We start from the raw sequence: 14,494 nt of genomic DNA, 5'->3' as shown, positions 1-14,494 counted from the left end.
CCTAGGTCTTATAGCCATAATAGACTTTTTCTTCTACCATTCCCAAAATACTGATGCTGCGGCCCCAGGTTGCCAAGCATGTTGTCACATGCACACTCTGTGCTCAGTACCTTTTTGGTTAAGTTGAACTCACTTGGTGAAAAAGTGTTTAAAGCATTGTTCTGTGAAAAGTGGGAGACACCTGAATGATGACATTGCCGGGGCCAGGTAACCATCACAGGACAGCACGTGCATATCCGTAACAGACGTTGCCACCCAGACGACACAGTTCCCTTCCCTCTGCGTGATGATGGACTCCAGAGAAATGGAAACCTGAATACGTAAAAGAGTGAGCAGAAGAAAACATGTGATGCATTTTTTCCAGCCCAGGACCCTTTTTACCAGGTGGCCCAGAGTACGACTGAATGGGCTAAAACTGAATAATCAGTAGCAGGATGATAAAGATACGGAAGCTGTACAATCCCAGCTCCAGCCTCTGTAGAAAGGGGACTTCTTGGGTTCTGGTGCTTTTGACAGAGGCGGTCCATCTTTCTCTGATATATTTTGAAGTCTTTAAAGAGTGAGCAACAAGGGGCACCTGGCTGATTCAGTCAGTACAGCACGTAACTTTTGATCTTGGGATCGTGGGATCACGAGGCCCAAGCCCAAGCCCCGCACTGGGCACAGAACTCACTTTAAAAAAAAAAAAAAAAAAAAAAGAAGCAAAGCACAAATGAATGGATGGTAAACTCACGTAAAAGAGGACTCATGGAAGAAGTGTTATAGCTCTTTCCAACACCAGCAGTGGCTACCCACAGTCTGCACTGAACTTCATACGGTCTGGGATTGACTTGATTGCCCAGGAAACAAACGCCATGTTCATGTGTCCACAGCCCAAGGGAGGGTGCCTGGGGCTCGTGATCAGATGCAGAGGATCCTAAATGAGAAATGTCATTTGTTTGGGACCTGCTTTTTAAGCCCTTCCCGTGGTTGAACGTTTGTATCTGGGATTGGAGTGACAATGAACTGACTACATGCTTACAGTCTCCCAGCCCAGTGCCGTGGGGATGTTGAAGGAGTTGAGGTTGGTCTGTATAGGAAGAAAGCAGCAGCATCAAGTGTGAGTGAGGTCACTTCTTCTGTCCTGACTACTCTGAAAATCAGGTGCAGGGCCAGCACAATTATGTAATGTTAATAGTTCGGTCATCAATGGAGCCAGGCCTGAGCGTTTTCATGTGTATTGCCTCGTTTGTCCTCCTGGCGAGTGCTGTGGGGCAAAGGTATTCTTACCATTCCCGTTTTGCAGATGAGTAAACTTAGGCACAGAATGAGTGTCTTTCCCAGGATTGTACGGCCCCCAAGGAGCAGAGCCAGATTTTGAACCTTGCTGGTGGAGCTCCTGAGTATTGCTGTCTGACCTCTTCTTTAGAAGTTAGAACGTGCCTGTCGTTGAAAAGCAGGAGGGACTCCAGTTTGGAGTCTGAGGCTTCTCTTAGGGCTCTGCGTTTCATTAGTCATTCTTGGAGAGCAAGTTCTAACTGCACGCACCCTGACTATAAAAGGCCTCATTTCTTGGGCTTGCAGCTGGGTCTCGGAAAGGTCTATAAATAGAAAAACTAATGCCCCTTGCTGGTGTCTTGGCAGCGGTCCTGTCTGAACACCCTGCAGCACGAGTGGTTCCGCGTATCCAGTCAGAAGTCGGCCTGCCCGGCCATGGTGGGGGACTACATAGCTGCTTTTGAGGCCGTCTCCCCGGACGTCCTGCGCCACATCATCAACATGGCGGATGGCAACGGCAACACGGCCCTCCATTACAGCGTGTCACATTCCAATTTCGAGATCGTGAAGCTGCTCTTGGACGCCGGTGCGTTGGCCGTCCTGGTCTCTTCCCCTCAGCACTTGGGGTGTGACTCATCTCAGAGAGGCTGGTTGAGCCACACCTCAGTTCTGTGACCACCCTAACACCCTTTCCATTGCTTTTCCGCATGATGTGGCCAAGAATGTCATCCTTGAGTCACTGAGGGGAGGCGTGAAATGGAAACAAAGCAGGGTGGCACAGATTCCAGGTCTGTTTGGAGGGAAGGTTTTAAGGATAGTCTTGCTGCAGTTCCGCTGCGTTCAGGTGAGGTATATCCCTGGAGGTGAACATGACTCAGGGTCCCTCCTGAGCTGAGTCATGCGGGCTGGGCGGGTGTGCTCTCAGGAGACAGATCACTGCTCGTAGGGCCAGAGTCACAGCTTTGGTGTCCCCAGGCTGCTCTTCCTGTCCTGGCTCCCCGACCCCATCCAACTGCCTCACAGATATGTACAGTTAGCCGAGATGGGGACCATGCAAAGCCACTATACCAGATTATAGTAGAATCATCACCAATGGTATATTCCCACCAAAATATACCTTGTTATTGACAACTCAGCATAGAGTGAAGAAATTGTTATTCTTCTCTCTGAGCCATAGTAATGAGGACAGTGACAAATCTTGTTTATAACTGGAATATCCCATCCCAGAATATAGCCTCTGACGTGTATTAAACATGAAGCGAGGGTGTGCTAGATAGAAGGGGTCCCCTTGGAAAATTGGGAGCTTCCAACTTTTTGTTCAAATAGAGCAGCCAGTGGTTCACCTAGTCCCCAAGTGACTCTGATTTATTTTTGAAATACATATTTTTACTTCTAGTATGTGACTGATACAGAACTTACAGTACTTTGGTCTAATTAGTGAGAACAGTGTGAACATTTGATTTAGGATATGCAATAAAATTGTCCAGTTTTCATATACTGTTTCTTGATTCAACTCTCCAATTTCTTCTACTCTGTTTTGGGGACATTGAATTAATGCAGAGAAGTAACTGGGCAGATTTATCGTCTTTTCTAAGTTTGCTTATTCCCAGCATATGGGGCTATGAAGGCTAAAACTGCTTCCATCTAATGAGAAGGAATTCCAAGCCTCCTTCCCAGAGGATAAACAGAGCTGCTGGTCCTGTCAGGCCACGTTGTTGTCTCAACAGAAAAGTGGTTAATATCCAGAAAAGCTAAACAGATCTCAGATTTTTTGCTCTTGAAAGCAACAGTTTAATCTACCCTTGGAAAATTTGTGTGGATGAGATATTTTGGTAAATCAAATGATTTCAATTCCATTGTTGGATGGCTTTGGTTAGTCACCCTTCTGGGTTGACTGAGCTTTGTACTGGTCACCATTACAGGCTGTGATTGGGGCTCCATACGGTGTGTTGGTGAATGTGGGTGACCGGCAACCATCTGTGAGGGAGTGAACATCACAGATGAGGAGCCTCTGAGAGCATGTTTGCCCACGTGCTTCTCCATCATCCAGCATTTTCTTTTCTTTTTCCCTTTCTACATACAAAAACATGCCCTTGTGTAAATACCATCATGTTCCTGGTATGCAGTTATTTTAGAACTCAAGGGACGTTTTGTGGTAGTACCTTCTCTTTTCACCCCTTAACGATGAAACATCCTGAACATTTTAACTATATTTGGTCACATGTGAAAGCTGCTTTCCTGCACTCTCCATTCCTTTCATTTTATTAGAAAGTGCTAAAGGAATTTACTAAGGGTAATTGAGCCCCCAAAGCCTCCTTAAGAATTACAGGAACGGCTGGGGCGCCTGGGTGGCTCAGTCGGTTAAGCGTCCGACTTCGGCTCAGGTCATGATCTCGTGGTCCGTGAGTTCGAGCCCCGCGTCGGGCTCTGTGCTGACAGCTCAGAGCCTGGAGCCTGCTTCAGATTCTGTTGTCTCCCTCTCTCTCTGACCCTCCCCTGTTCATGCTCTGTCTCTCTCTTTCTCAAAAATAAATAAACATTAAAAAATATATATGTTTAAAAAAAAAAGAATTACAGGAACAGAAAAGGTCTGGTTTATTGTGTCTGTCAGTCCTCACGGTTTCTTAACTGCATTTGCTCTCAGACCAAGTTCCTAGAACAGCTTGATAGGTGTCGTGGGGTTGGAGTCTGGCTTCCAAGGGCCCCAACAAGTCAGGGTAGCAAAATCAGGGTGTCAGAACAGGTACTGATGGCTGAGCAGGTAACACCATGGTGTTCTCTGCATAAGCCTTTGCAAGTCCCTCCTAAGTATTTGCAGCTTTCACTGCCTTCTTCATTGCAAAACAGGGGTCCCCTTAACATAGATTAATATCCACATCCCAGCATCTTTGTTGACCCTTCAAAGCAACCATTTCCTAGACCAAGCCCCCTGACTTCGGAGCTTCTGAAGGTCAGCCACTAGTTGGGAACAAGAGGTGCCGTGGAAGCTTACTGTCACTTCTGCTGCTTCTGGCCTCACACAGTACCAAAGAGACCTTTTTTCTTGGTTTGACATGAAAACGTATTTTGCGTTTCCGTCTGAGTCACTCTGGGACTTGGAGCACCTGAGGCCATTTCACTGGCCTCCTCCAAACCCCGTTCCTTCAGGTGCTGCGGAGAAGGGACGCTGTTGGAAGGCTTCTCCCTAAAGGGACACGTGTCTTTGCAGACGTGTGTAACGTGGACCACCAGAACAAGGCGGGATACACCCCCATCATGCTGGCAGCCCTTGCCGCGGTGGAAGCAGAGAAGGACATGCGTGTCGTGGAAGAGCTCTTCGGCTGCGGGGACGTCAATGCCAAAGCCAGCCAGGTGAGCGCGCTTGCGTCCCGGGCCCGCGCTTGCGCAGCTCTGACCCGCACCTTCCACCGCTGAGCATGCGCTTCCGCAGCTCTAGACCCGTGCCGGCCCAGCGCCCTGCTTCCCAACACTGAGCATGCGCCCCAGACCCTGCCGCGCTTCCGCTGCTGAGCATGCGCTTCCGCAGCTCTGACCTCTACGGGCCAGGGCTGTGCTTCCCGTCACTGAACATGGGCTTTGGGGCCTGGCCTCGTGTCCGCGTGGCTGCCTGGCAGTCCATAGCGACTGAGCAGAGCTGTGAGGTACTGGCTTCAGCTTCACCTTGCAGGCTCCCCACTCCCCGGCCTTGGCGCTGCCTCTGTTGGGAGCATGTGCATGTAAACCGTAGGTCAGCCTGCATCTGGGGGCCCGGGAGTCTCCACCGTCTGCTCAGCGACAGTTGCTTCCCAACTGTCTCCATATCGTAAGCAGAGCGTGCGTGGTGCAGATGTGTTCACAGCTGGACTTTGAAGCACCTTTGAACTTGCCAGCTTCTTGCTGTAACCAGATAGATCCTGCAAGCGACAGGCGAAAACTGACCCATTCCTTGACGTTGCTTAGCTCGTAGCTCAGAATGAGAAACTCTTTCTCCCTCCGTGCCTGCCACCGCACAGCCCCACGTTAATCCCACATGTGCTTCGTTCCCTGTGTCGTCATGCCATCCCCCCACCTCCCGCCCCAGTCCGGCACCACCACCCCACCCCACCCCACCCCCACTCTGCCAGCCTGTGCCGCTGAAGCGCTCCGCCGTGCCTCCCCACAGGCGGGACAGACAGCCCTCATGCTGGCGGTCAGTCACGGGCGGATCGACATGGTGAAGGGCCTGCTGGCCTGCGGGGCCGACGTCAACATCCAGGACGACGAGGGCTCCACCGCCCTCATGTGTGCCAGTGAGCACGGGCACGTGGAGATCGTCAAGCTGCTGCTGGCCCAGCCGGGCTGCAACGGCCACCTGGAAGACAACGTAAGTGGCTCCCACGGGCCCTGCAGGGGCCACAGGGAAGGGAAAGAGCACATCCTCCCTGATGCTCTGTGGGGATTTCTGTTGTGGTCCGGGCCACCTCCTTTCCCTGTCTGGCTTGGCACCGTTTACCGTGTGCAAACTGACACTTGATTCAACTAGAGGGGAAGGCAGGAAGGTCAGCGGGCCTCGGCCCCCTCATTCGTTACAGGAGGAGGGGTGACGGGCATGGATGAGAACCAGTTTGCCGAAGGGCCATAAACAGATTTACAACACAGAATAGAGCCAGCGTGGGCAACTTGCAGGCCCACGAAGAAGAGAGGACCAGGTCCCCAGTCCTGGAAATCTGGACTGCGAGTTGTTCCGGGCTGGGTTATTGCATGCCTTGAACCACCTGTTAGCACACTGAAACGCTTTCCCACCCGTGAAATGAAGGCAAGCCTGCCCTTCCCTGGGGCCCGTCAGAGTGGCTGATTCATGCAGCTCCTCAGCTGTAGGCCCTCCAGACCATCCCGGCTCCTTTGAGCACATCTCCCCCCCTCCTGCTCTGCTTTTCCATCTTCCCCATCTGATCCGTTCTCCCGGTTCCTGAGCTGTCCCTGTTCGAGATAACCCCTTGCCCAGGACACGTCGTAAGGAAAGTTGCAGCTTCTGGATGTCTCCGGATCAAAGGGGAGGAGTACCAACAGGTGAAGGCACAGGAACTAATATTTGGGTGGTGATGTGGTTCCAAGTGCAAAGGTCACAGAGGTCAGGCTGGATTGGTTCTGTTTTGGAAAGTTTGTCTCTGTGGAGCACAGGTTTGGACCAGAGCTTCCTTCAGCTCAAAACACTAAAACATTAGAAGGAAAATATCCTTTTTTGCACTTAATGTCGGGTCCCTGTGGGCCCAAGCCAGCAGGAAGAGCAAACCCGTGCAGGTATTTACTGGTACCAAGGGCTGACGGGCTTCCGCAGATGCACGCACTTCCCTGGGAGTGAACGCCTTCTGCTGGAGCAGGGAGACAGCTTCCACCTCCCCTTTCCTCAAGAGCAGTTTGTGTTTCATGTGTCTTGTTTTTCGTTTGCCTTTACTTTACTCTTCGCTTAGCAAAGAACAGCCTGTAAGTGTGGTAAGAAGAGGCCAGAGAACCGCAGTGGCTTCCAGAAATGCTGGCCACCTCAGCTAATTGTCTGCTTCCTTATGCTTAATGGAAGACGAGGGTGTGCCGCTGGTCTCCCCTGGACAAGTCGCTCCGAGTATTCTGGGTGGGAGGGAAGGACCGTAGATGCCAGCCACATGGGAATTGTATCCTGCTGCTAGGGACCATAAGGGAATCCTTATTCCAAGACCAGACGGAAAATAATTTGTGCTGGGGTTTTTTTTGTTTGTTTTTTGGTTTTTTGCTTTTGGGTTTTTGGTTTATTGCTCCTTTACATCCTCTATATCCCTGCAGTTTAATGGGAACCAAACATTTAACTGGAAACTTTTTAACTTTTCCATATTTAGTGTTTCCCCCCATACTTTTCTTTTAAAATTCTTTTTAATGTTTATTTTTGAGAGACACAGAGTGCAAGTGGGCGAGGGGCAGAGGGATAGGGAGGCATAGAATCCAAAGCAGGCTCCAGACTCTGAGCCTGGCTCTGAGCCCAGAGCCAGATGCGGGCATCGAACTCAGGAACCGGGAGACTGTGACCTGAGCGGAAGTCGGAAGCTTAGCCAACTGAGCCCCCCCACCCCCAGGCACCCCACCCGCATGTTTTCATAAGATGTATTTCTGCAAGGCAGCAGGATTCACAGCATTCGATTGGGGGTGATCAGGGCTGGAGGAGGGACTCCTTCCTGAAGAGGAAAACTAAAAGATCTTTGACAAATTGCAGGGTGTCAGAACACACTGTGGTATTGCCTGCTCCCTTGGAAATATAAGGAAAAAGGAAACTATGTTTCCACCCACATCTTCCCCTAGAGCCCCCAGCTGGTGGGAAGAATAGTTGAGAAATTTCTTCGCAGGCAGCCTGCATTTGTTGAGCACGTACTGTGCCCACATCTACACTCTAGCCACCGTGAGCCAGAGGGGATGAGGTGATTCTTCTCCAACTGGGACTTCCCCATTGTGGACGCTGTGCCCCATTCGTCCTTAGGGCTTAGCACACAGAGGTCTGGAAAAGTCTCCTGAAGAACTGAACAAATTTGGGGAACTTTATCTATTCTTGGAAAGTATTTGTTTTGCTCCCATTTGGCTGTCCGTAAGTGTGAGAAACCCAGCCTGGCTTGTTCTTTCCTCAAGGACGGCAGCACGGCACTCTCGATAGCCCTGGAGGCAGGACACAAGGACATCGCCGTTCTCCTGTACGCCCATGTCAACTTCGCGAAGGCCCAGTCGCCGGTCAGTGTTGTGCATTTGACATTTGTGAACAGGCCGAAATCCAGCAGGCTGGCCGGCCCCCCTCTTCGGGAGCTGGCAGGCAGTGCGGGTTTTCTGAGGATTCTGAAAATGGGAGATTTAGTCTGGAACTTGAGAGTTCATGAGTTTTGCCCCGCCCACAAGACCAGGAGTGCTGATGGTTAGCAGCACAGAGGCTGGGCACCTGCTTGTCCTTGGGAAACAAACATTCGCTTATGCCCTCCTCACGTGAAGGGTTTATTTCTGGACAGAATTATCCAAGTGGCACATCGTGTGCCCGTGAGTACATATTGCTACGTTCCTGGCATTTTTCCTAAAGCAGACAGTGAGCAGCAACCTCTGTTCCCAGAGCCCACTCTTAGTGGGACAGTGACTTCCCAGGACAGCCGGACAGCTGCTCAGAGCAGCTCCTGCTGATGGGTCTGTGTCCCCTGTCCCAGCTGCCCTCACGCTGGCTCACAGGTGGTTGTCAGCTGTGGCGGGCACAGCCCCTATTATAGAGGACACATCTGCTTGAGGTCACTCATTAACTGCCCCCCCCCTTTTTTTTTTCCTTTCCTGGTCTCTAGGGTACCCCCAGGCTTGGAAGGAAGACATCTCCTGGCCCCACCCACCGGAGTTCATTTGACTGATTATATGCAAATAGCCGTCCATTTACATGCCACCACTAAGCTGCTAATTGTTCCTCTTGGGGTGACAGATACTGAATGTATGCGTGCTGTGCCTGAGCTCACCAGCAAACAGAACGGGTAAGCCAGGGCGGAAGCCTGGAGCTGCACGGTGGGGGCGGAGCCAGCAGGGGCGTGCCGCCCGGCACACCCCGCCTCCCACCTGGCCGCCTTCCCTGTGCGCGGGGCGCGCCCACCCCCGTCTCTGTTGCTGTCGAGTCTCTGCTCCGTTATGTACAGTCGTAGGATATGGTGACCTGACCTGAGCGGGCAGCCCCTACTCCCATCTCTCCCGCCCTCGCCACTGCCAAGAAGCGTCAGGTTCTCACTGGCTTGGCGGTCTTACAATTGTCCGCAAGTATTTCTATTTACCCCTTGTGGAGCCATTGGAAAGCTCTGAAAATCCCATTCCGGGAGGGTTTTGTTGATTTTCCTTTTGTCTTCACTGTTGGAAAGTGAGGGAGTGGAGATGACCAATCGTCAGCACCTTGGGCCTGGCCTGGTAGATTCCTGGTTTAAAAATAGAAGACAGAACTCTCAGAAAGTACAAAACTTAATGAAAAGAAAGCTTTTCGGTTGGGTTTATCTGGGTGGGTGTTATTATATGACTTTTTATATAAAAGGCATCTATATAAAATTGACACAGTATTTTCACCTTTTATATTCCGTCGTCCTTGAGACATGAAGAAGTACGTGTAACATTACCATGTTTTTAATTAATAATTGCACAAATCTGTACCTAATGTCAAGGGTTGAATCACGTTAGAGGAATTGGCTATATATTTGCCTCTAGAGAAATATAGTGTAGTTCTCCACGTATTTATGGATTCCTTTATACCATGTCACGTTTACTTTGGTCTTAAATGTATTTAAATGTTTGAAGTGCCTTAGACTCTTGCCATATTTTCAAAATAAAATTTCATTAAGTGCTCTTGCTTGTCCCGGCTTCATCTCTGACAGCTGTCTGCCCGATCCTATTGACTTACAGCAGTGGCAGCAAAAGCTGACGGATTGTGCCGGCAGGGACTGCTGGCCCGCTGGTCTTGCACTTGGACGAGACGAGACACCTTCTGAGAGCACTGCGTTTGCATGGCTCTGCCCGTTACTCAGGTTGCACGTCGGGAGTCGGAAATTTAAGGCCTTACTAGGCACACAGCTCATCAGACAGGTAACTTCCGAGCGGAGGCGACGAGTTAGCTCTTGTCAGGCCTCTGGTCCTGGTTTCGGGCACAGCTGCTGGGTGACTGCACCTGCCTTGTAGCCTTTTCTACAAAGTGAAGGGGATCCAGTCTATCTCGTTTCAATGAAGAAGTGTGGCTGCCAAAATGCAAATGAGGTACTTGGGCCCGGTTGCCAGGGGTGAATTTTAACCCAGGCCATTTATGAGAGTCACGTGTACCGGAGAATCATCACGGGTTCTTGCACGTTTCTTTCCCTTCTTCCTCTTTCCTTCTTCTCCTCTGCTCATTCATTGCTGGGCTTGAGAAAGAGACCAGAGAACAGATTTTCCCAGCAGGTGTGCACCACGATGCCTGTCCTAGAAAGCCTGTTGTTTCACAGGCTTAGAGGTGTGGTTGTTTAGAGAACAACTCAGAGGAGCTCTGAAAAGTAGCACTGGGAATTGAGGCCAACTTGGGGCCGTATGTGATGGCCCCCAAGTCCCATGCCGGGACATCTAGGGCAGAAGGACCGTCCTCTTCCATGAACCGTGAAAGTGAAGTCACAGCTGCCTGGGGACGCGAACATCTTTGTCCATCCCGGGGTAGATCTGCCAGCTCAGGGATTGGCACTAAATTTCAGTTCGCATAGTTATTCAAGCTCCTTCAGACCTGAAAGAGCACAATAAATTAAAGCAGAAGGTTGTGTGTGTGAAGAAAAGTGGCGCTGTGAGTTCGGTACCCTTTGATGGCATGACATGCCTTTCGAGCAGGGAGGGCTGCGTCCCTGCTGGTTTGTGGTCCTGGGAGTTTTGTTCTGTTTGACAAGAGAAGTCATTAATAATGTCAGTGCATGGGAAAACAAATTCCTACGTCTTTGCTTCATTGCAGATTTCTTATGCTAAATTTTGCAAAAGAAAATGAGTGAGTGTTTTATCATGGAGTGTGGTCTTAATACAGAATCTAGCTGCCCGGAGCTCTGCTTTGTGCCTTGTTTGCTCTGCTAACGCTGGGCACTTACAAGGCTTTTTATCTTGGGATCTTGGCACATTATATAAACCAGCCTGATTGTCCCCCATTGGTGTAGCTGCAGTTTCTTGAGCCACAAGGCTATAAAGGAATGTGTGACAGGACACTGGGGCAGGTTCCCCCACGTGAGGCCGGCCTAGGGCTGGAGACTCCCGATCTTGTTTTCTGGCAGATGTGACGAGAAGCCTAAACCTGTAAGTGACAGCCTCTGTTTTCTTACCCTGGAAAATTAGAAGCTGAAGACACCCCTAGACAAAAGGGTAGATCAGTGGGAACTCTGAGACTTTAACATTAAGAAACAAAGAGACGCCTGGGTGGCTTAGTCAGTTGAGCGTCTGACTGTGGCTAAGGTCATGATGTCAGGGTTTGTGGGTACAAGCCCCCAGTCGGGTGTGTGCTGACAGCTCAGATCCTGGAGCCTGATTCTGACAGATTCTGTGTCTCCCTCTCTCTCTGCCCCTCCCCCACTCACACGCATGCTTTCTCTCTCTTTCTCTCAAAAATTTAAAACATTAAAAAAAAACACAACAAAAACGTTGAATACAACTTGTTCTGCTCCACCGTGGCTTAATGGACTAAACCCTGTGTGGGGGTGGGGAGGGCTGGGGGAGCCTCGCTGCTGGAGAAAGTTACCAGGAGTGTGCGTTCTAGACCAGCCCCCCCCCCCCATAAGTGGGCTCTGGGGCTCTGGTTTGTAACTTGCCAGTCCTGTGGCGGGAAGATTCGCGGGTGTGCAGGTGTGTGGTAACCCTCGCAGATGGGATCAGGTCCTAATGAGTAATTTTTTGCCTGTTTGGTGGGAACTTGCGCGTCCACGGCACGCGTCAGAAATGGCTGCAGGACCTGGGGAAAATGCCCATTCTGAGCTTCACCCGAAGCAGCAGCAGCCCAGGTGTTTCTCAACACGGCCTTTGGTCCACACTGAGAATTGTTTCAGTCCCGATTTAGGAGAACTACCGTAGTTCTTTTGTATACAAGTTGGATGGGGCAGAGACAACAGTAACAAAACAAGAAGCATTATGCTGCATCTTTTATCTTGGGTGTATAAGGAGCCATGGTAGTCTGTGTGTGTCCGTGTTGGATGGCATTTCTGTAACTCCGGAACAGTCGTTTCTAGAAGGCCAGGAACCATGGCTGCCACGGGGAAGGCGGTACTTCAGGGACAGAGGTTGAGCGTGCAGACAGCACTTGGAGTATTTTCCCAAGTTCATCTTGCTGTTGCCCTCTTCCTCGGGAAGGAGAACTGTTTCCACACAGGAAGAAGGCCGTGACCCGTTGCTTTGGCTTTGGAAGAAAGAGAGTTTTCTCTTTTCTCTTGTACTGAAAGAACAATTCTTTTTAAGCCCTGGGCCTTAGCCAGAGGCTCAGCCCGAGACCGTTCCACTTTCTGCCATAAGGAAATTACTAATCACATGTTTACTCTGCCATTACGCCACACGGCTGTAATTTAGAAGCCAGCTGATTATAAAAATATATTTACAGTCCGTTTTGCCAAAGACGATTACCACAAAAGGATGTGGCCGAGCCGGTGGCCACAGTGTTCCAGGGCCGCACGTGCTCACGCTCCCTCCCCGCCAAAGTCACTGGTGGTTCTCCGGGGTGCGGAGGGGGGCTGGGAACTGGGAAGTCACAGTCAGCTCTGGAAGTGTGAAAGGTGGAATTAGCACTTAGAGTCGTGTCCCTGGGACCCGCGGCCTGAATTCCAGCAAGGATTCTGTGGAGAAGCTAGAGTGCAAAATACCACACGCTGGTACAGAGGCGTCCGATTGGACATCCGGGGAGGAGCTGGCGTTTGAGGCAACCAGCTGCCCGCCGCCTCTCCGACTCAGATCTTTAGCGATTGAATAGGGATGGGAACCGTATCCCTCGCTTGCCGATGACAGAAGTCGCATAGGAGGTATTCCAAAGAGCAAACACCAGTCCTGTATTTGAGCCAAAATAAATTTTATACTTGCTCCCCGTTCCCCAATCCGGAAGGATCCAGCTCGTCCCGCCTTAGAACTACCTGCAAGGACGAGGCTGTGCGGTGGAGAGCAAGAGGAGACCCCTGAGCCCAGACTGTCAGGTGCTGCTCTGTCACCAGTGTCGTCAGGCGGCTCCACACCAAGTGCCGGCCGGGCGGGCCACTCGCTTCTCACGTGTCAGGCAGCAGAGGGACTCTGGCTGTGATCCACCCGCCTCGCTGTGTAATCATGTGCCTGAATAAACAGGTGATAAAGACAAGTCGCCAATTGGATTGGATCCCTGTGACTTCAGAGGACTCCAGTCCCTCATCCTATCTAAAATATGTCACCCTTCAGGGGCACCTGGGTGGCTCAGTGGGTAAAGCGTCCCACTCTTCATTTCGGCTCAGGTCACCACCCCACGGTTTGTGAGCTTGAGCCCCACATTGGGCCCAGTGCTAATACCACAGAGGGATTCTCTCTCTCTCCCTTTTACTCTCTGCCCCTCCCCCACATGTGCATATGCGTGCACTCCCAAAAAAAAACTTTTTTCTTTCTTTTTTTTTTTAATGTTTATTTATTTTTGAGACAGAGACAGAGCATGAACGGTGGAGGGTCAGCGAGAGAGGGAGACGCAAAATCTGAAACAGGCTCCAGGCTCCGAGCTGTCAGCACAGAGCCCGATGTGGGGCTTGAACTCACAGACCATGAGATCATGACCCAAGCCGAAGTCGGAGGCTCAACTGACTGAGCCACCCAGGCGCCCCAGAAACAAATCCTATTTTTAAAAATTACTCTGTATTCACTATTAAGTACGAAATTAACCTATGCTTTATTTATTTATTTATTTTTTAATGTTTATTTATTTTTGAGAGGGACACAGACAGAATGTGAGTAGGACAGGGGCAAAGAGAGAGGGAGACATAGAATCCGAAGCAGGCTCCAGGCTCCGAGCTGTCAGCACAGAGCCCGACACGGGGCTCGAACTCACAGACCGCGAGATCATGACCTGAGCCGAGGTCAGACGCCCAACCGACTGAGCCACCCAGACGCCCCTAAGCCTTTTTTCTTTAAATAAAATATGTCACCATTTCTCTGCACACACCCCCCCACACACACAAAAACAAGTCTTCCAAAATGAAGCTCGGAAGTTCAGCTGTCACACTTGGGTTTGTAACACCACCTGCCAAGACTAAGAAGTTCTGGTGCCTGGCTCACAAACACTAGTTGAATGAATGAGTGTAAAAAAAAAAAAAAAATAGTTGATGTGTGGCGTTGAAAGTCAGGACAGTTACCACTCGGAAGGGGGGGAGATTACTGAGAGGGAGCCTGTCAGGGGCTGGGGAGCCCCTAGAAATGTTTTTTTTTTTAATGTTTATTTATTATTGAAAAACAGAACATGAGAGGGGGAGACACAGAATCCAAAGCAGGCTCCAGGCTCCGAGCTGTCAGCGTAGAGCCTGACGCGGGGCTCGAACCCATGAGATCATGACCTAAGCTGAAGTCAAACGCTTAACTGACTGAGCCACCCAAGTGCTACCCCCCACCCCCGACCGTTTCTTTAATGTTAAAACACAGCTTTGCACAACACGGGGGTTGTGGCCCACTCATAACCCTGGATTGTCATCACTTGGGCCAATCTCAGATGTTCCCCTTCTTTTTCTGGGTACTCCCTGCCTCTTTCTGAAGTTAGGCTCGGTCACGTGATTGCTTTGGC

The 14,494-nt window shown here is 50.5% G+C and overlaps 1 protein-coding gene across 9 annotated transcripts in view; it reads left to right on the top strand.

Annotated features, from left to right (window-relative positions):
• The window catches only part of KANK1 (KN motif and ankyrin repeat domains 1), a 206,443-nt gene extending 195,276 nt beyond the window's left edge, over window positions 1-11,167 (top strand). For 8 of the 9 annotated variants that reach the window (XM_043565801.1, XM_043565800.1, XM_043565804.1 and 5 more), the window contains 5 exons: window positions 1,624-1,843; window positions 4,466-4,608; window positions 5,399-5,599; window positions 7,864-7,962; window positions 8,550-9,579. In XM_043565801.1, the coding sequence (XP_043421736.1) occupies window positions 1,624-1,843; window positions 4,466-4,608; window positions 5,399-5,599; window positions 7,864-7,962; window positions 8,550-8,612 (726 nt within the window). In that variant the 3' untranslated portion in view covers window positions 8,613-9,579. Of the gene's footprint in view, window positions 1-1,623; window positions 1,844-4,465; window positions 4,609-5,398; window positions 5,600-7,863; window positions 7,963-8,549; window positions 9,580-9,636 lie in introns of those variants that run through there. The other variant, XR_006294996.1, reaches the window with a different exon arrangement.
• The last annotated feature ends 3,327 nt before the right edge of the window (window positions 11,168-14,494 follow it).

Source organism: Prionailurus bengalensis, chromosome D4 (genome assembly GCF_016509475.1).
Source record: "Prionailurus bengalensis isolate Pbe53 chromosome D4, Fcat_Pben_1.1_paternal_pri, whole genome shotgun sequence".
Lineage (NCBI taxonomy): Eukaryota > Metazoa > Chordata > Mammalia > Carnivora > Felidae > Prionailurus > Prionailurus bengalensis.
The sequence above is the reverse complement of the archived record's forward strand: the minus strand, read 5'-3'. Positions and strand labels throughout refer to the sequence as shown.